General features: G+C 35.9%; 1 protein-coding gene across 1 annotated transcript in view; it reads left to right on the top strand.

Annotated features, from left to right (window-relative positions):
* The first annotated feature begins 1,606 nt into the window (after positions 1–1,606).
* PRKD3 (protein kinase D3) overlaps positions 1,607–22,702 on the top strand; it is a 73,073-nt gene continuing 51,977 nt past the window's right edge. The window contains exons 1-2 of the mRNA XM_031466845.2: positions 1,607–1,767; positions 8,893–9,846. Coding sequence (XP_031322705.1) covers positions 9,559–9,846 — 288 coding nt within the window. The 5' untranslated portion in view covers positions 1,607–1,767; positions 8,893–9,558. The remainder of the gene's footprint in view (positions 1,768–8,892; positions 9,847–22,702) is intronic.

The raw sequence follows: 22,702 nt of genomic DNA on the forward strand, positions 1-22,702 counted from the left end.
TTACCAGTACAAAGACACTCTTACACACTTAAATATAATGTTGAAAGATTCATCTGAAGTGGAGATGATTTTATTTTTAAAAAGAGAAGCAGAAAAGTGGAAATGAAATGAATATATGTGTTCTCACACACATACTCAAATCCTTACACCTCTATAAAATAGCAGCTTGATTCATTTAGAAGTTACTTCTAGAAAGAGTAACTTCCGTCTCTTTAAGGACCACGAGAGAAAATGGAAGTCACTACTGAGATGGGACTGGCTGTAAGCTGCTCCAATGAGGTCCTGGGAATCTTGCTGAGAGAGGATATTTGGGGTTGGACTAAAACGTCTGTTGGGAAGTGGAAGGAAGAAAAGGCAAAGTTAGGTAAGAGTACTTTTTAAAAGGAACTTAAACTTGAGGGAATTTACTTTCAATTTTAAAGTAAGAGAATAGCAGAATAAGACTCAGTATAAAATGTTAAATTGAATTAGGTATTAATGAATGTGAGACATTTAGTACCTTCTAATCCCAAGAAAGTTTCAGAAGTGTTTTCTAAAAAAAAATATCGCTTTGGAGTAGATCAGAGTTATACACAATTTTACTTGCTCTATCTTTAATATAAATTATTTTAAAATTCTCATTTAACTTAAAATTCAAGGACATACACTAAGGTTGATGTCTTGGTATAAAAAGTAGGAACCCACTTAGGGTTTTTTTTTTTTCTATTCTAAAAAAAAAACTGCCCTCCACGTCTGCATGGGGATGGATTGTTAGACCATCCGCTTGTCTCAAGATATTTGACTTAAGTACTTTGGGATGAAATTTGTACATAAGGAGAATTAGGTCGTTTCTGGGACAATGGGTGCTGCTCACGTTTTTCTCTCACATAAAACATGTATAATCTAACACCTCATGTATTTTCCCTCTGGATCTCACCCCCTCTGCCACCCCCCCCCCACATTGTCACTTTTGTCAATGTCACATGGAAGCCTAAGTTGGTGATTCTTGGCTGCACTTCACTCTTATGGTAGGGGACAAACTCGAGTTTAAAGATGGACAAGTAGGAAACAAAAAAACACATTGAAAGTAGAGACTTCAATGTACTCTGCTTTAGGTGAAGGGCTTTGGATGTATCTGCCTTGGTGTCCATTGCCCGGGGCTGTTACGCTAGACGGCCACTCGGAGGGCAAGCACTCGGCAGGGAAACAGGAAGCAGAAAGCAGATATCTCAGGGGGAAATTGCACTCTGCTGTAGACCCCCTACGAGTTCTGCGTCCAGCTTAACACCTCTTGCCCTTTGCCTCCATCAGAGCAGACGACAAAAGAGAAAGAGGCAGTTCAGTAGCAGTAACGGGTATCAAGTACAGTGTGTAACTGAAGTAAGTAGACGGTCGCGCCCCGCTCTCCTGAGCTCACGGAGACGCCGGGACCTCGGAGGGTGTAGAGCGAGCCGCAAAGCGCCCGGAACTCCTGTTGCCCCCGCGTGGTGTCAAGACAGTGAGCTACATCCCCGCGACGCTACCACCGCGCCGGGCCCGCGGGGAGACTACAGCTCCCGACAGGCCCCGCGCGGGCCGCGCGCCCCCGCCCCTCGCGCGCCCCCGCCCCGCACGCCCCGGCCCCCCGCCCTCGGGCCTCAGGACGGGACCGGGAGGAGGGAGGAGCGGAGGAAGGGGCGCCTGCGGCGGGCGGGATCCTGCGAGGCGCGTGAAACCTCGCTGGCTCCTGGTTTGGGACACAGACGCTGGCGGGCGCGGAGTTTCTCACGACCGGCCGAGCCCGCCTCTGTAAGTAGTCGCCTCAGGGGGCGCGGAACAGACACCGAAAAAGTTAGCGCCGCCGCAGCCGCCGCTTTGTTCTCCCGGTCCGTCGGGTGAGGCGGCGGCGCCCCCTCCCCCACCCGCCCGCCGGCACGCGGCGGCGGCGGCGGCGGGACTCGGACCCTGCAAGGGGCTGGGCGGCGGCCGCCGAGGCTGGGCGGGAAGTTGGCGGGGCGCGCCGCGGGAGGAGCGGGCGGTGGGCGCAGCGGCGAGCGGGGGCGCCGGCGCGGCCGCCAGATGGGGCCAAGTTCCGGCGTGGGCGCCGACGCCAAGTTGGAGTCGCGCTCCGCCGGCGACCACCGCGCCCGGCCCCTCGGTCACAGTTTGTTACCGGGTCCCCCAAACTAGCTCCCGACGCCAGACCGGCGGCACTCAACGCTGCGGAATTTTGGATAAGCCTCTTTCCCTTTTCACTCCTTTATCTTGTAGCCGTCTGAAACGAGTGAGGCAACGGTGCTTAGAGAACGTAAGCCCCTACACCTCAGTTTCCTGACTGTGTTGAGTTTTGCAAGTTGCAGCGTAGCTCCGAGTCGTTCTCACCCCCTGGAGGTTTTTCTTAAGATGAAACACTGAGGAGCGCGACTGTTTCTTTGAGCAATAAAAATAACCACATACCACTCGATTGCCCGTTGGATATTTTATTTGAAGTCATCGCAGTCAGAAGCATAGGCCTTGCCGTGTGCGGGCACGAATATAAATCGAGCGACAGCGTGTGTGAGACCTGCAGACTTTTCCATACACAGATTGATGGCTTGGACGTAACTGTCTCTTCAACCACACCCTTCCCCACAGGAAATAAGACTATCAGTGTCATCTTTGATTAGGAAGGATAAGTTACACCCTGTACTGCTACTTTGTTCGACACAGCCTTAATGAGCTGTAGCCTCAAATGAAATGAAAACTTTTAAAATACCGTAATTCGTACCCTAGAAACTATGATTGTATTACTCTTACACTATTTCTACTTTGTACTTAATGCTGCAGTTCTTTAAATTTTTAACAGCTGTGATTTTGCTTAGACCAAGCCTACTTATCAACTTTACTGCAATATGGAAGGGGAATACCTGTGGATTTGCTGCTGGAGGCATCCACAAGTTCCCCAGACCGAGGTCAAGGCCAGTTTTGCTTTGTAAAGGAACCCATTCTTCGTCCCGTTAGGATCTAGATTGAGAGCAAGCATGGAAATTCAGCCAAAAAGAAGTTACAGATTTTAATGAAAGTGTTTGAAACGTGTCACAGAAGCCATCATGTTAGGTTTTGCTTCGGTAGGTAATATAGATGTGGTAGGCCTGATCCTAGGAGCCTGGAGTATTTGACAAGCCGGTTTTCCATCCTAAGTTATATAATTTGGTATATAGCATTTAACTTTTGAGGATGACTCAGATTTAAGAATGTTGACTGGGTTATTATCTTGAAACGAATTTTTTAAGCATCCCAGAGTGAATCTTTTAAATATACAAATTAAATTTTGTAAGCTTTCAGTTTCATGGGATGACTCTTTGAAATAGAAATTTCTCTCAGTGAATTGTTTTTAATCTAAACACTGCCACACGAAAAGAAAAGCTTAATAAATCAAGTAATCAAGTTTTTGGATATTAACTTTTTAACAGTTGTTTAGGAACTGGAAAAAATACCATAAAGGATTGGTCATTTAAATGCACTTTTCTTTAGGGACGTTTTGTTCTCGTTTTTAAAAAGACATTCTAAAGTTGATGAAAATATTACCATATTGGAGTTAATTGCTTATTTTTAAAAGAAGCTACTTTTATGGAACTTGATATATGGGGAAATTATTGGCTAGCACAGTTTTTAATTTGATTTAATAATAATCAGAGTCTGATTATGTAATTCAAGTTGAACTTGTATGTGCACCTCTTTGGAGCAGCTGACTCGTTAATGAAAAAACTTAAGATAATGTACTTAGGAGATGTTTTACTTTTAATTTCAGTGTAGAAAAAAGTTTTCTCCACTTGTGTGGTTAGTTTATAGTGGCCATATGTGAGAAATTGCTCATTGGCTATCAGCCAGTCCCATACCACTGGTGCAAAGAGAGGTGACGAAGATACATCAAGCTCAACATAGAGTCATACAGCATTGCCAGACTGGCAGTCTGTAATCTTATTACCGGATGAACTTGTTAGTGCCTGAGCAGAGAGCAGACATGGTGTGCTCTCTCTGATTTTCTCTGACAGTGGAAAAGACTGAAATTCAAATACCCTAGGTCTAGATGAGCAGAATTTTAGCAGCAACAATTTAGTTGAATGCTAAGCTCTTAGGAGGGAAAGTATTATATTAATCTAGGGTAATGGTTACATATTTGAAAATATATAAATGCTATGAACTATGATTTTTAAAAACCAAGAACAGTTCATTTGAATTTTTTATATAATATAAAAGCAACATCAGGATTATTCAGCAATTTAAGCCTGTATCAAAGCAGAACATGGAAACTGACTTCTGGATACTGGTCTGTACTGCACTGAAAAAGGCCACGTGCTTTTTTACATACTAAAATAATATAGTACATATTAACAGGAGGGAAAAAAAGACCCTGAGTTTAATAGCATTCCTAGCACACAAAACTAAAACCAAGAAAACCCATTACTGGTAGGGAGTTATGGTAAATACTATGAATAGGAAAAAGCGTTTTACCCCTTCACTTTATCCTTTACTGAGTACAAAAATGATGCTGGCCACACTCAATAATGAACTTCCTTTTGAAGTATTTACTAGCTGGATTTGTTTTGTCTCTCTGGAATCCTCTTTGCTTCTCTCTGCTTCCCTGACTCCTACTTATCCTTTAGGTCTTAGCTTCCTTAAAGGCACCTTGCCTGTGACCCCAGTTGAAATTAGTTCTTCTCCATATACTCTGTCATATCACTTTTCGTAATTTGTAATTGCCTTGCTATTTATGTAACTATTTGTTTAATGTTTGTGTCCTACATCACTTTGTAAGCGCCAGGGACAGCAGCAGCCGCTTCTGTTTTGGTCACTGCTGTAAAACCCCAGTGTGTTTCATAATAGTCTAGCAAATAATGGGCACTCAGTAAATATTTGTTGAATGAAAATGCTGCTATTAGAGCTTCTTATAATTAGAGGCTTTGCTAAGAAATGAGGTAATGTACATGTAAGGGGGAGTTAAGGGAAGGGGAGAGAAAGAGTAGATCAACCTGTGATGTTACTATGAAGTAATTTCGGTTAAGTCCCCTAACCTCCAGAGCCTTTGTTTTTACCTTGTCTTTAATAAAAGGGCTCAGATTCATTTAGTGTACCATCTTTTGATCCCATTCAACAACAGTGACAGATTGTATAAGCTCATTTGAATGGAATATATGACAGATAACTCCCCAAAAGAATATTTGAGATGTTCCAAATAAACATACTAGAAATGCTTGTTAGCTCATAGCCATTAGCAACAAACATATCTAATTGATATATAATTTATAAATTAGTAAGGTGTACTATTCTTAGTTTTCTGGTTGAAGCATAAAGACAAAATTAATTAGAGTTATTAGATTCTTTTGATATTTAGTCTTAATATTTTGCACCCTATATCTTGTTGCATCTTACAGATCAAATCAGTGTTCCATACGACGAAACAAAGAGAAGGAAAACAGATGGGATGAGTGGGCAGAAGCTAATAAGACAGCTCAATTAGTTTCTTCTATTTGTGTTCATGCTGAAACTTTAAAAAATATTTTTATGCAAAAGTATAACACATGGTTTACTAATAATTATCAATAGTTCTGATAGTCGATTGTAATTCCAAGACAGTTACGGGTATTTGGTTGATATTAGCAGATGTTATAAAATGGAAATATAGTGGAAAGATATCTATCAAAAATAGATTATTATTGAACACAGAAGTGTCTTGTATTTTGAAGTATTTAACCTGTATACAGTATTATTCATAGATTTACTAACTTTTTCAAGCTTTTTTTCAGCTTTTTAAAACTACTCAGATCAGATATGTTAAGGACCTCATTACCTCATGAGAAAACCTGTTCTCGTTAGATTGTTGGAGGTGAAATGAAGTAATATAAAGAATGTGGGCTTTGGAGTCAAGGAAGCTTTTGTGTGAATCCCAGTTCCATCACTTATTAGCTGTGTAGCTGTGGGCAACCCACAATTCCGAAACTCTGATTTCCTTCTTTGTAAAACTGAGGTAAACAAATCTAGGGTCACAGCAAGGATTTAATGAAGTATCATATCTCAGTTGCAGTGTTTAGTGTAAAGTAGGAGCTTGATTGTTAATTCCTTCATCTCATTACTGTGGGAATTGCTAAAACTTACTGAACACTTACGGTAAGCCAGGTACCATTGTACGTATTGTACATGCAGTAGTAGCTCGGTCCTTGTAATATCTTGTGAGGTAAGTAAGCAGTGCTGTTATCTTCATTTTACTGCTGTCCTCTGCAGTGATATTGAATAAAACCAATTGTTCTCTTAACACCTTTTCAAATATTTGAAGACCATTATTCTATTTGGTTTTGTTAAACATACTTGTCACATGACATTGTTTTCACCTTTATCTGGATACATACTCTATCATTTTTTTTAATCAGTATAGCACTAAAAAATGTGGACTGTAAAAATAAATACGATGGTAATATATGCTGACTTGCAGCCAATATACAGATTGACGCTGATGTGTTCACAGTGTCGTGGGGGTTTAGGTTTACATTGGTTTAGTCACCCATTATGTTAGCAGCTCGTCTTAAACTCTTGGGTTGATAACTCCTCTAATGAACAGGCTCTAGGTCAGCATTTCTCCATTTCTATATTGCACGTTTAACTTTTTGAACTAAATGCCTAAGCTTTACACTCATCGTTGTTACAGTTTGCTTGAATTTTCGTTTATTTCTCCTAGATTGTACAATCTGAAGATTTTATAAGCATATCTTCCATGTATTTATTGTCTTATGAATAATCAAAAACAATATAGGGCCAAGGGCAGGGTTCCAAGGCACTCCCCTAAGGACTTCTCTAAGTTGATACAGAGCAGCAAACTTACCCAACTACAGTATCGTGCAACTCACACCCAAGCGACATATTTACAAAAATAGCATGGAATACCATCTTGAGTACTGTTTCTGCCAGAATACACTATTTTTTTCCCCTGGCTTTGCTAATTGTGTGATCTTGGGCAAGTACTTTAATCTCTAAGCCTGTTTCCTCAACTATATAATAGGTTGTTGTGAGGATTAAATGAGGAGATACATATGGAGTGCTTAGAACAGTGTCTGGCAGATAGAACTCAGTTACTGTAAGTTATTATTTCCTCCTTCTGAAAAGGCTAATAACCACTTTTTTCCCAAGGTAGAAATGTAGTTGGCATTGTTTGTTCTGTTTAAATTCATGGTGACGTGAATCATTAGTGATCCTTGTACTCTTTTCTAGGTATTCAAAACCCATTTGCTTTCATAATCTGTTCTCAGCTTTGGCTGAGGGTTAATGTTAAGTTTATATGTCTGTAGTTTCCAAAATCTGTTTCCCAACTTCTCCATGCCACAAAACTTGAAGCACCTCTTACCCGTCTCCAGGCCTTGATTATTTCTCTCTTTCTGAACTCTTTCTCCAAGATTATAGGAGTTAGCTTTGTGATTGCACTTGCTAATTGCTTTAGCAATAGTGAATGGATTGCATTTTGCACTCAAATAAAGGTGTTTTGTCTCTCTTACTCACCAGGCTTAGGTTTCAGTTCTCAGTGCTCTTCCGCAACTTTAGTTTAAAAACTGAAGGAAGAGAAGCAAAATATAATTTGAGCAAATCTGCCTTCTCTACATGCTCTCTCAACCTTAACAACATCCTCTCTGAGCAGTGATTCTCTCAGTTCCTTGTTCTCTTTGAGAAATAGTATGTTATTGTGAAAACAGCACTTGGTAGGAAAGTATGAAACTTGGGTCCTAATTCTCTACCTCTTAATAGCTGTTGATGCTGGGAAAGTTACTTTATCTGCTTTGTGCTTTAGTTTTCTCACCTGCAAAAATAATATTTGTGCTGTCAAATTCCAAAGAGATACCATGAGGTAGAGTGTATGAAACATTTACAAGATGTTAAGTGCTATACATTATAAGGTGGGATAAAAATGTAGCTCTAAAAGCTTTTGTTATCTTTAAGCAGTTTTTTCTAAGCCTTAGTTTTTCCTGAACTTTCTCATTCCTAATACTACATCCATTTGTTTTTGCTTTTCTATTAATGTTCATCCTAATTTGTTTAGCTCCCTTAACTATTCTCCAGAGATTCATTCTACAACCACACTGGATGTTTCACTCTTTTTCATCATTGGAATTATTTACAGGTCTATAGATAGAATTTGAATGGAAAGATCCATCTCTTGTGAGTCATGTCACTTTGCCATGGGGGGCATGTCACTTTGCCATGGGGGGCACTTAAAAATTTTTTCTTTTGAACTGTCCTTATGTAAAACTCATTCATATGTAACTGTGCTAAGTGTTCTTTTTTACTTTTAGAAACTTTTTATGGGGAGATCGAAATCGAGATCGCTTTCCTCCTACGTTCCTGCCTTAAGTATGTCTTCTGCAGTTCTTTGTATGCCTTGTAACTGTTTAGTATATGCCCTCCTGCTCCCTTAGTTTTCTGAAAGAAATCTGTCTACAAAGCAAGTCAGGACTCATGTTTTGGCAGAATTAGGCTTTTAGTAGAAAGAAGAATACTTTTATCTATGTTAGGGCAATATTATACATCTATTTTATGGCAGAGTGGTATATACTTTATTTCTATGAGAATGTCAATTTTACTTTTTTTGTTCCCTTCCATTTTTCTGTTTTTGTCATAACTCAGTTGTGTATTTGTGGAATGAAAATGTTTTGATCTGCAAGTTTCAGGTAATAGGGAGGAATTCCAGGGATACTCTCTTTGAGCAGGAGGCTCTCCCTGAAATTATGCCTGTAGTGAAAAGTGGCTCTGATAACTAGACCAAAAAATGGCTACCCATTAGGATTTATTGGTGAATTATAAACATACAACCAAAAATTACCATTTTTAAAAAAAGTATAGAGATTCTTGCATTTTTGAAATAATATCAAGTGAGTATAAAGTATTAAAATTTTTTTAAAAAATTTATTCCAGGCTGACTACATTTCAGAAAGCATCAACTTTTCATGATGGACCCATTCATCAAATGGAATATGCCTGTACTATTTTAAAAAGCTTTGTGCTTAATCCTGGAAAATTTACTCCCCTAAAATGAAAATGAAGACATTTGAGAAGGTGATTTAAGGTGTGAACATTTGAGGAAGTGTCCCATTAAATCAGTGAACCAAAGGATAAGTACTGAATAGATTAATCCTAAACACTTACTATTTTTTAAACCAGGAAGATTTCATCTTGACAGAAAAAGTTTTTATTCATTATGTATTTTATGAAACTAAAAGAGAGAGATAAGAATAGACTTAAAAGAAAATAGATGAAGATGTTCAGTAAATAAGCAATGTCAGCTCTCTTCTGATGAGAATAATTCCGTGATGTTAAATCCTTTCCAAATCCCTGGTTGTGGTCCTAAAGACAAGATTCTTTTTTGATGGGACTGATATTACGGGAAGTAGGACCTTTTGTGAATTCAACTTACAGTTGAAGAACTTGCCATCATCAGCATGAGTGGTTTAAAAGAGGAAATAAAGAAGCTTTCAACTAAATCGAAAAGTACAGTCATTTTTTTAATGCTGTGATTTTAAGGCCTCCTCATAACCATTGAAAAAGAATTGACAACTGTTTTAAAAGACTTAAAAAAGGCAGATGTCTGCAAACAATTCTCCTCCATCAGCCCAGAAGTCTGTATTACCTACAACTCTTCCTGCTGTGCTTCCAACTCCTTCTCCGTGTTCAAGTCCTAGAACAGGACTCTCTGGGCGACTCTCTAATGGAAGTTTCAGTACACCATCACTCACCAACTCCAGAGGCTCAGTGCATACAGTTTCATTTCTACTGCAAATTGGCCTTACACGGGAGAGTGTTACCATTGAAGCCCAGGAACTATCTTTATCTGCTGTCAAGGATCTCGTGTGCTCCATTGTTTATCAAAAGGTACTGTGCATGCTATTTTTGTCAGTATTTCTAATTAATATTGTTTACAATGCTTTCCTATAAATTATACATGCAACAATGAGTTAACACATATGGATCAATCAGTTGTTTATTGATTCTGAGCATTTTGGGAGAAGTCCTAATAGACTAAAAGCCTGAAGTCTGAAATTTCAGAGTCTTAACAGCTGGAGCCTATATCCCAGCTTTAAAATACTGCTTATTTAGTTTGTCTCTTTAATAAAGCAGGAAAATCATTGTGAAGTCAAGAGGACTTAAGAAATCTTGTTTGTTTTCAGAGAAAACAGGAGGTAGAAGGAGTAAAGCATCAAGGTGGCTTACTAAAAGGATGGGACCTAGGAGCAGCTGAGGCCAGGTCCATACCTTGTTCTTCCTGGGTTCCCTGTATTCTGCCCTTTTGTATATCCTCCTCTTTCTTCCCTTTAGATCCTGATTTTACTTAAACTGCTGAGGGCCACTCTCATTGTCTCTTAAAAAATAAGTAAATGAGCTTTTAGTAAATATCAGAATATGTGAAAATTTGAAAATTGAGGGTGATTTTGTTTATTTCCCATCCATCCATCCCCTGCCTTGTATGATACCATTTTTTAAAGACTCTTAGCTAAATATCTTTAATAATTTGATGGAAGAGTTGGTATGTTCTGTATTATCAAGAACTTATGTATATAGGTAGTGTGAATCAGTTACATTTCCTTTTTTAATGGACCATGCCTGTGTTTCAAATTTGTTTCAGACAAATTAGCATACTTTGTTTTAAAAATCGTATCAGTAAGATTAGTATATTTGGATTCACGCCCCTCATTTTACTGTTTTTATTTCAGTTCCTATGCTTTGTATAGTTTTACCTTATCTTCTGTTTTTATCTTCTGGTTTTACCTTATCTTATGTTCTGTTGTAATTAACAGTCCAAAAATATTATGTGGTTCGTAAAAATGACCTGTGTCTTCTGCGTGTTAGCAGTGACTTATCTATTTAAATGTGGCCTAAAGTAAGGTTAAATTTCCTTTTGTAGGTCTGTAGAACCATCTATGAGTCTTTAAGTATCTTTGCTTTCAATTTCCCTTTCATCAAATATTAGCAGGGGTTTTTAGAAATATTTTTGCAAAAATGTTTTTAATTTAAAGGTAAGATTTTAACTTAAATAGCATTTGTAACTTTAATGTTTCTCTTTTTGAGCCCACTAAAATTCATAACTAATGTTTTGGTAGAGTCTATATTATTTAGTTTTCAATCTTTGGGAATTTCACTTCCTTCTTACATTTGTACAGAGGCATACAGATTTTCTACAGGATTATTTTAGAATTAATATTACTTCCTCATTAATATAGATGTGAGAAGTTGGTCAGGTGGGTCACATTCTTGGGAAACTAGATTAAAAGTCATAATCCATGAGAAATTCATATGAGGTAAAGAAAATAAACAAGGTATGGCTCCAGAAAAGATAATTCAGGATAAACTTTATACAAATATAAAACATGTTGATTATGGAGGTAACCAGCATAAAATGAATATCATAGTGAACTGAATTTGAATCAGTACTATAGTGGTATGGGGATATATTTGGCAAAAATATATAATATATCTGTGGCATAAACTTACTACACACTTTTACATGTGCTAGAATCCTAACTTTAAGTGTAGTGAAAAAGAGTATTGAGCTTGTAACTAGGTCAGCTCTGTTGTTTATTAACTGTATAACCTTGTATATGTGACTTGACTTTTCTGGATTACATTTCAAGGTTTATCAGATGATTGAGTTGGGATGATTTCTGGTGTGTATTTCCAGCTGTGAAATTCTGAATCATTTAATCTAAATTTAGGAGTTTCAAGGGATTGCCTGCTCAGGTCCTAACTGGAAAGAAATCTTAAGGGAACTAGCTCAGATTCTGGAGTTTAATAGAGAGTTTCATGGATCCCTAAGTCATCAGGGAGATGGAAAAACCATGTCAGAAGTTTTTTTTTTTTACCTTTTTACCTTCACTCTTGTCTTTGGTTCTTGCTAATCATTACCTATTACTTGATTACCTATACATGCACAGCTCCAGATTAACTTCCAGGACTCTCATGGGCATACTTGCTTTTCTTATGTCTGTTATTAGTAAATACATTTATTGACCTTTTAAAGATAGAGCACTGGCTAAATTTTAGGAAACGAATTAACCAGATGTTGTCCCTTCCCTCAAAAAGCTTATAGTCTGGTGAGGGAAACTGTCACCAGACTAAAACATGAGAAGTAAAAAGTGAAGTTGAAATAAAAAGTGCTCTTCTCAGGTTGAAAAAGAATGTGGAAGGCTTCATATGAAAAGCAGCATTTCATTTGATACTTAAAGAATGAGCAAGATTTCAGTAATATGAGAGGTAAGGAATACATTCCAAGGGAAAAATATCAGGATGAGCAAGGATATGGGAGAGGGAAGGAGGAAAATTATAATTGACAAACGTTGAGTGCTTATTCTGTGTCAGGAACCTAACACACACTTTGTACTTAATCCTCACAACTGTTTTTGGTGCATCTCACATAGTTAATTTTTTTTCTTGTAATGAGAACTTTTAAGATCTATTCTCTTAACTTTCAGATATAGAGTATTGTTAACTATAAATTTAATGCTGTATATTACATTGCCAGAACTTACTTGTCTTATAACTGGAAATTGGTATCCTTTGACCACCTTCACCCATGTCTGTACCGTGTACCCTCCATCTCTAGTAATCACCAATTCTGGTTTTTCTAGATTCTGCATGTAAGTGAAATCATTTCAATATTTGTCTCTCTCTGCTTGACTTCTCTCACTTAGTATAGTGCCCTCAAGGTCTATCCATGTTGTTGCAAGTGGTATGATTTTCTTCATTTTATGACTGAATAATATTTCATTTTGTGTTTATATACACACACCCCACATTTTCTTTATCCATTCTTCTGTCAGTGGACACATAGGTTGTTTCCATGTCTTGGCAATTGTAAATAGTGAAGCACTGACACAAGGGTGCAGAATTCATTTAAGATAATGATTTCATATCCTTTGACTGTATACCCAGAAGTGGAATTGCTGGATTGCTTGATAATTCTATTTTTAATTTTTAGGGGAACCTCCATACTGTTCTATAGTGCATGCACCAATTTACATTCCCTCCAACAGTGCACGAGGGTTCCCGTTTCTCCACATCCTTGTTAACACTTGTTATCCTTTTGACAGTAGCCAATTCTAACAGGTGTGAGGTGATAACCTCATTGTGGTTTTGATTTGCATTTCCCTGATGGTTATTGGTGTCGAGCACCTCTTCATGTTTCTGTTAGCCATTTGTATGTCTTTTTTGGAAGAATGTCTAAGTTCTTCTGCCCATTTTTTAATTGAACTGATAGATGAGTTTTTGTTGTTGTTCTGTTTTTTTGCTACTGAGTTTTATGAGTTCTTTCTATATTTTGGATTTTAACCTTTTGTCAGATATAAGATTTGCAAATATCTTCTCCATTTCCATAGATTTCTTTTTCATTTTTTAATGGTTTTCTTTGCTGTAGAGAAGCTTTTAGTTTAATTTAGTCACACTGGTTTATTTTTGCTTTTGTTGCCCTTGCTTTTGGTGTCAAATCTGAAAAACCATTGCCGAGATTGATGTCAAGGAGCTTATGCCTCTATGTTTTCTTCTAGGAGTTTTATGGTTTCAGGTCTTATGTTCAAGTCTGTAGTTCATTTTCAGTTGATATTTGTGTATAATGTAAGACGGGTTCAGTTTCATTCTTCTGCATGTGACTATCCAGTTTTCCCAACACTGTTTATTGAAGAGGCTGTCCTTTCCCACTGTATACTTGTGGCTTCTTTGTTGTAAATTAATTGACCATAAATGCATGGGTTTATTTCTGGGCTCTATTTCATTGATTTTTATCTGTCCATTTTTGTGGCAATACCATATTGCTTTCATTGCTACAACTTTGAAGTATAGTTTGAAATCAGAGGTGTGATGCCTCCAGCTTTGTTCTTAAGATTGCTTTGGCTCTTTGGGGGTCTTTTGTGGTTTCATGCAGATTTTAAGATTATTTTTCCTATTTTTGTGAAAAATGCCATTGGAATTTTGGTAGGAATTGCATTATTTGTAGATCATTTTGGATAGTATGGACATTTTAACAATATTAATTCTTCCAATCCATGAACATGGAATATCTTTCCATTTGTTTGTGTCTTCTACAATTTCTTTCATCAGTGTTTTATAGTTTTCAGTGTATAGATCTTTCACCTCTTTGGTTAAATTTATTTGCAAGTATTTTATTCTTTTTGATGCAATTGCATGTGAGATTGTTTCTTAATTTCTCTTTGCAATAGTTATTAGTGTATAGAAATCCAGCTGATTTTTGTACATAGATTTTTGTGTCTTGCAACTTTACTGAATTTTAAAATTAATTCTAACAGTTCTTTTGGTGGAGTCTTTAGGGTTTTCTATGTACAATATCACATCATCTGCAAATAGACAGTTTTGCTTCTTCCATTCTGATCTGTGTGCCTTTTATTTCTTTTTCTTGCCTAACTGCTCTGACTAGGACTTCCAGTACTATGTTGAATAAAGATGGTGAGAGTGGGCATCTTGTCTTGTTACTGATCTTAGAGGAAATGATTTTAGCTTTTCACCACTGAGTATGATGTTAGCTGTGAGCTTGTAATATATGGTCTTTTTTATGTTGAGGTACATTCTTTCTACTCCCTTTGTTGAGAATTGTTTATCATGAATGGATGTTGAATTTGGTCAAATACTTTTTCTACATCATGATTATCATGGTTTTTATCTTCATATGGTTAATGTGGTATATCATTTATTGATACTTGTATGTTGAAACATCCTTGCATCCCTGGAATAAATTCCACTTGATTATGTGTATGATCCTTTTACTGTGTTGTTGAATTCAGTTTGCTAATATTTTGTTAAGGATGTTTGTATTCATGTTCATCAGGGATATTAGGCAGTAATTTTCTTTTCTTGTAGTGTCCTTGTCTGGCTTTATTATCAGGGTAATGCTGGTCTCGTGAGTTTGGAAGTGTTCCTTCCTCTTCTATTGGAAGAATTTGAGAAGGATTGCTATTCTTTTTAAAATATTTGGTAGAATGTGAAGCCATCTGGTTCTGAGCATTTGTTTGTTGAGAGGATTTTGATTAGGTTATTCAGATTTTCCACTCACAATTCAGTATTGGTAGGTTGTACGTTTCTAGGAATTTATCTATTTCTTCTGTGTGTCCAATTTGTTGGTGTGTAATTGTTCATAGTAGTCTCTTATGATCGTTTGCTTTTATGTGGTATCATTTGTAATGTCTTCTCTTTGTGATATATTTATTTGAGTCTTCTCTCTTTTTTTGGAAGTCTGTGTAAAGATTTGTCTATTTTGTTTATCTTTTCAAAAAAATAGATCTTAGTTTCATTGATCTTTTCTGTTGTCTTTTTAGTTTCTATTTCATTTATTTCCACTATGATTTTTGTTATTTCCTTCCTTCTACTACTACTTTTTCTAGTTCCTTGGGGTATAAAGTTAGGTCGTTTATTTGAGATCTTTTTTCTTAATGTAGATGTTTATTGCCATGAACTTCCCTCTTAGAACTACTTCTGCTGCATCCCTTAAGTTCTGGTATTTTATGTCTCCATTTTCATTTGTCTCAAGGTTATTTTTTTTTGTTTCTCTTTTGATTTCCCTTTGACCCATTGGTTGTTCAGTTTCATGTTGTTTAATTTCCACATATTTGTGAATTTTCCATTTTTTTTTCCTGGTAATTGATTTGTAGTTTCACACCATTGTGGTCAGAAAAGATGTTTGATGTGATTTCGGTCTTCCTAAATTTATTAAGACTTGTTTTATGGCCTAACATATGATCTGTCCAGAGAATGTTTTATGTGTGCTTAAGAAGAATGTGCATTCTGCTGCTTTTGTGTGGAATGTTCTGTAAATACCTGTTAAGTGTCTAATCTAATTTGTAGCTTAAATCCAGTGTTCCCTACTGATTTTCTGTCCGGATGAGCTATCCTTTGTTGAAAGTTGGGTATTAAAGTCCCCTATTATTGTTGTATTGCTGTCTATTTTTCCCTTCAGATTTTAAAATATTTGCTTTATATATTAAGGTGTCCCTGTTTTGGGTGAATAAATATTTACAAATGTATACCCTCTTGTTAGATTGACCCCTTTGCCATTGTATAATGACATTCTTTGTCTCTTAACTACAGTTTTTGGCTTTAAGTTTTTTTGTTTGATTAAAGTTAGCTTATGTACTTTTAATTATATTACATTCTTACTCTTTGTTCTCTTAAAAGTGTTATTTACAGAGCCAAAGTCCCTAATTTTGATGAAGTATAATTAATTTTGTCCTGTATGGATAGTGCTTTTGTTTCATATCTAAAAAGTATTTACTTAACTGAAGATAAGGTTTTGTCCCATGTTTTCTTCTGGAAGTTTTCATAGTTTTAGTTCTTACTTTTATGTCTGTGATCTGTGTATTAATTCCATGGGACTGCTGTATGAAAGTACCACAGCTACATGGTTTAAATAACAGAAATTTATTTTCTGGAAGTTCTTGAGGCTAGACATCTGTAATCAGATATCAGTAGGGTTGGTTCCTTCTGAGGACTGTGAGCAAGAATCTGTTCCATGCTTCTCTCCCAGCTTCTGGTGGCCTCATGTATTCCTTGGCTTGTATATGGTGTTCTCCTTGTGTCTTCACTGTTTTCCTTTTATAAGTGGTAGACTCTATATACAAATTTCCCCTTTTTTTGAGTTAAAGCCTACCTTAATGACATCCTAACTTGATCATCTGTAAAGACCCTATTTCCAGAAGTCACATTCACAGGTACTGCAGGTTAGGACTTTAACATCTTTGTGGGGGGCACAATTCAACAATCCATTTCAGAATAATTTTTGTATATGGTGAGATTATGGTCCAACTTTATTTATTTACGTAGGAAATCAAATTTTCGAGGATCATTTGTTGAAGATTATTCTTCCTTTATTGAATTACTTTAGTACTTTTGTTGTAAATCAGTTGACCACATATATCTTGGGCTATTTCTGAACACTATTCTGCTTTACTGATCTATTATATCCTTAAACTAATCCCACATTATCTTGAATTCTTTAGTTTTATAAAGATAAGAAGTCAGATGCGTAAGTTCTCCAACTTTGTTCTTTTCTTCAAAATTGTTTGGCCCAATCTGTGTTCTTTGCATTTGCATAAATACTAAAATCAGGTTGGAGATTTCTGCAAAAAAGCCTACTGGGATTTTGTACATCATTTGTTATCTGTAAGTGTTTCATGTTTTTGATGCAACTGTAAATGGTGTTTTTTAAATTTCTAATTTCTGATTTTTCATTTTAGTGTATAAAATACTGTTGATTTTTGTGCCATGACACTATGTCCTGCAACCTTGCTAAATTCACTTCCTAGTTCTAGTAACTTCTAAAGTTTCTTTAGGATTCTCTACACAGATGATCTTGTCTTCTGTAAGTAAAGATGATTTTATTGTCTTACCTTCCCATATTTTGTTTCTTTTTCTGTTTTTTACTGGAGGCTAGAACCTCTGGTACAGTACTGAATAGAAGTGGTAAGAGTGGACGTTTGTGCCTTGTTCCCGATCTTCAAAGGAAAGCATTCAGTCTTCCACCATTAAGTATGATGTAAGTTTTTTAGATGTTCTTCATCAGGTTGAGGATGTTCTTGTCTGATCCTAGTTGGCTGAGACGTTTTATCTTGAATGATTGTGAATTTTATTAAATACTTTTTTTCATCTATTTTTTTTTCTGTTTAGTCTGTTTTCGTTTACGTGATGAATTGTGTACACTTTGTAATGTTAAACCAATCTTGCATTTGTGGAATAAACTCTTGGTCATCATGTATTATCCTTTTTATACTTTGGTTGTTTCAGTTTACCTATATTTTAAGATTTTTTTTCTGTCTATGATCATGAGGAATATTAGCCTGTAGTTTTGTTTGTTTGTTTGTTTTCTGTTATCTTTGTGTGGTTCTGGTATCAAGTTTGGAATTATTTCTCCCCTTCTGTTTTCTGAATAAATTTGTGTAAAATTGATACTACTTCCTGAAATGTTTGATAGAATTCACCAATGAAGCCATCTGGGCTGGCATTTTCTTTATGAGGAAGTTTTAAACTCAGTTCCTATTCTTTAGTGGACATAGAGCTATTCAGGTTGTCTGTTTCTTTGTGAGTAAACTTTGGCAATTTGTGTCTTTAAAGGAACTTTTTATTTTGTCTAAGTTATCAAATCCATTGGCAAAAATTGTGCATTATATTCTCTTATTATCCTTTATAATTTGTAGGATCTCTAGTGATGGTGTCACTTTCATTCCTGATATTAATAATTTCTGCCTTTCTTCCCCTCCCTATTCCCTTGTTCTTTCTGACTAGAGTTTTTATCAACTTTATTTTCAATGAACTAGTTCCTGGTTTTATTTTCTCTATTGTCTCTACATGCCACCCTCCCCTCCTTTTCTACCTCATTTGGATTTAACTTGCTTTGTTTTTCCAGTTTCTTAAGGATGAAGCTTAGATTATTGAGTTGAGTCTTTTTTCCCTGATATAAGTGCTGTTAAGTCTATAAATTTCCCTCTAAGCACTGCTTTAGCTGCATACCATAGACTTGATAGGTTGTGTTTTCATTTTCATTCTGTTCAGATTATTTCCTGATTTCTCTTGTGATTTCTTCTTTGATTAATGGGTTATTTAATTTGGAAGAATTTGTAAGTTTTTCAGGTATTTTTCTGTTGTATTGATTTCTATCTTTAATTTGGCTCAAGAATATACTTTGTATAATGTCAATCTGTATAATTTATTGAGATTTGTTTTATAGTATAGGACTCTGTCCTTCAATATATTCTGTATGTTACATTTGCAATCTTTAAAAATGTATATTATGCTTTTGTATAGTGGAGATTTCTATAAATATCAATTAGGTCAAATTGGTTGATAGTGTTTTCTATATCTTTATGGATCTCTTTTTACTTGTTCTGTCATCTACTAAAAATGGAGTATCAAAATCTCCCATCTATAATTTTAGATTTGTCTGTTTTCTCCTTTCAGTTTTAATCAGTTTTGCTTCACGTTTTTGGAATTCTAGTATTTGCAGGCACATTTGGGATTTTTATAGACTTTGATATATTGATCTCTTTTTCAGTATAATTTTTCTTTATCTCTGGCAGTATATCTTGTTCTGAAGTCAGCTTTGGTATTAATATAACCATTCTTGCTTTTTTGATTTTTTAGTTAGTGTTTGCATTGTGGTATCTTTTTGTATGTTTTTGCTTATAACCTCTCCTGTGTCTTCATATGTAAACTGGGTTTTTTGTAGAGTGCATGTAGTTGGATCATGCTTTTTAAATTTAATCTGTCAACTTCTGCTTTTTAAGTGTTTAGACCATTTATATTTAACACAGGTTTTAATATAGATGTATTTAAATACATTGTTTTGTGTTTGTCCTTTCAGGTCTTGAATCATTTTCTCCCTTTTTTTCTGCCTTTTGTTTGTTTGTTTGTTTTTAATTTTACTAACATTTTATTTAACTCAATGTATATCCAAAATTCTACCATTTTAACATCAATCTAAAAATTATTAATGAACTGTTCTACATTCTCTTTTTGTACTGTCTTTGAAATTGGGGTTATAATTTTTTTTTAATTGAAGTATAGTTAGTTTACAGTGTTGAGTTAATTTCTTTTTCTGCCTTCTTTTGAATTGAGTATGTTGTATAATTCCATTTTATCTCCACTTTTGGTTTATTATATGCTTTTAAAAATTTGTTCTAGCAATTGCTGTAGTGCAAGGGTCAGCAAACTACATTGTAGGCCAAATCTGACCCATCATCTACTTTTGTAAATAGAGGTTTTTTGGAACACAACTTGCTAGTTCATGTGTATCTTGCCTGTGGCTGCTTTCATACAACAACGGCAGAGTTAAGTAGCTGTGACAGAGACTGTATGGGCCGAGAAACCTAAACTATTGTTCTGGCCTTTTACAGAAAAAATTTGCCAATCCTTGCTGTAGTTTATGTGATATGCATCTTAATCTTATCATAGACTACTGTCTATAAACAATATCATACCACTCTGTGTATCATGGATACTTCAGAATAACATGTTTCTGTTTTCTTCCTATTGTCATTTGTGCTATTTTTGTCATATACTTTATTTCTGCATACAGATGACTCTCATTATTTGTGATATTTGTGTTCTATAAAGTGACCTCAAACACCAAATTAGTGAATACTGAACCGTTGCTCCTAGAAGAAATACAGGATTAGGTTCCTGTGAGCATTGGGTCACATTTTCATCAACCAGTAAATGCATAACCTTTTTTTTAAAAGTCTGTTTCTGCTTAAAGAAACCTTATTTAATATGTACTGTTGATTCATTAATATTGATCTCATGGCCAGAAGCACTGTAATTCATCCCTGAATGAAGCTTATCTAACACATATATATTCTCCATAAGGCACATCGTTGCCTTCTTACACTTAGGAACACTATACATCATACCAGCACTATGCTTGGGGGCCATTTTAAACAGAGAAATCACCATGAAAAAGCCCCAGAATTCAGAACATTCAGAACACGTGGCACTAAATAGACCGTGAAAAGGACTTGCATTTTACACTATGAGAGCTGAAAAAAGAAGGCAGAGCATCACCTTGTTCATCTTAAGCTGGGAACATGCACAGAGTGACTAAAATTTTTCACCTTCTCTGCGTGTCTGCAAGTGACTGCAAAAACACAAAAGTATTGATTTTTTGGTTACAAATAAATTTTATCAAGTAGGCATATTATAAAGACAACAGAATCTGCAGATAATGAGGATCGACCATTGTTACAGATCCCACAACACGTTATTCTTGCTTTTAACAGTAAATTGTGTTTTTTAAAAATTAAAACTAAGAAAAACGATCTTTTATATTTATCCACATAATTAGCATTTTCAGTACTCTTCATTATTTTGTGTTAAATCTGAATTGTATGCAGTTTCTCTGTCTTCATTTAGATTTTTCTCTTGGTTTTCAGCAGTTTGAATATCATGTGCCTTATTGTGGGTTTCCTTCTGTTTTGTTGCTTTGTCTTGAGACTAGTTTCCTCAACCTTTGAGACTTTTTATATTCATTGAAGCTTCTTTTAGTCTTTTCCTGTGTGTCATTTTTACCACCCTTTAAAAATTCTCCTAAACGTGTTACTTGCTTTCCTCCTCATCTTTCTATGTAATCCAGACTTTCACTTGAAATATGTAGTGCAATAGAAAAGTTTTATTTGAATTGCCTCCATGTTGTGCCATGACCACATCTGAGCTATTGCATTTTTTAAAAACCATTTTCAATCCCAACCTACTATTGAAAAAGGATTAGAGTGTGAACTAAGCTCCTTGTCAAAGTTTTCCGTGATTCAGTAATTTTTGATAAGTTTGGTTATCAATTGGTTGGTTACAATCAAATGAACAAGCACTACATATACTTTGACAAATGCAAACTTTAATGTTTGTGTCTTTTTCCTACAAAATCTTATCCAGTCTACTTTTAAACAGTACACAGGAATATTTTCTGATTACCCCTCAGCATTTCCTGATGACCAGCTTTTTAAAAATTTAGGATCAGAATTTTCAGTTTGTCATATTTATGCTAAAATGGCTAAATTTTCAAAAAAACTTATTACCAGGTCATATGTTGTAAAGGATCAAGATTCTTAAATGTTTACAAAGTCAATGTATGTGGTTGCAAGCTTATTTGCAACTTAAATGTCACTGACTTTGTAACAGTGGTTTCAGCAGTAGCTGCACCTGAGAATAACCAGGGCGCTTAACAGACCCTTTCCTAGACTAGTGAAGTCATGCTTTCTGGGGGTGGAGAGTTTGTCTAAGAGCTCTATCTGTGTTTCTGAAGAGCAACCAGAGTCAAGAATCTCTCTACTCCAATGGAAATCAACAACCATAAATGACTAGATAAGTAATAATTTGAAGCTATTTTTTCAGGTATTTAAATTGCATATTTTGTTGTGTGAGTTTGCCATCAGTTTTCCACATACTGAAAATACAATACTATATTTTTAAAACATTTTGTAATTAAAAATTCAGTAAGATCTACATCTGATTATATAGATTAATATGATAGTTGAAATTTTTATATTAAAAAATGCTAGAGATTTTATTTCTTCACCTGGGGAAATAACCTGAGTTGCTAGTACAGTGCCCCACCACCACTTTGATAGCTTGTAGCATGAGTAAAGCAAGATGCCTTTAACATTCTCAGTAGTCAGTGGGAGAGCAGAAACCCATCTATTTATGCATATATGGACTCTTCTTTTTGTTCATGGTCAAATGAATAAAGCTTTATGCTTCTACTTCCTAGTGGTGCTCTAAATTTTATATGAGCTAGACCAGATCGTTCAAGAAATTCATGGTGATTTCTGTTCTGTCCTTGGCATTTCACTAGACAGACGTTTTTGGTTGCTTGCAATGAGCAGGTGACAGAAATATGTGATTACTTACGTAAGGTATTATTGCAGGAATACTTAGAAAAAATGCTGATAATTCCCAAAGGTATGTCTCTGGTCCAGATTCCTTCCTAAGCTCCCGGAATGCCATATTCTGTCTCATTACTTGGTCTTTGTGCCTGCTGTTCCTTTCCCTGGAAAACCCTTCCCCCGACACATCCTCTGCTTAAGCCTCCAGGAAGTCTTTTCCTGACATCTGGGTTAGGTGCTGGTATCCCGTATAGCCTGTATTTTAACTTTCATCATATTGATTGCAATTGTCCCTTTACTTGAGAGTCTCTGCTGTGAAACTAAGCTCTATGAGGTCAGGAACCATGTCCATAGTAGGTGCTCAA

Source organism: Camelus dromedarius, chromosome 15 (assembly GCF_036321535.1).
Source record: "Camelus dromedarius isolate mCamDro1 chromosome 15, mCamDro1.pat, whole genome shotgun sequence".
In the NCBI taxonomy this organism is placed as follows: domain Eukaryota; kingdom Metazoa; phylum Chordata; class Mammalia; order Artiodactyla; family Camelidae; genus Camelus; species Camelus dromedarius.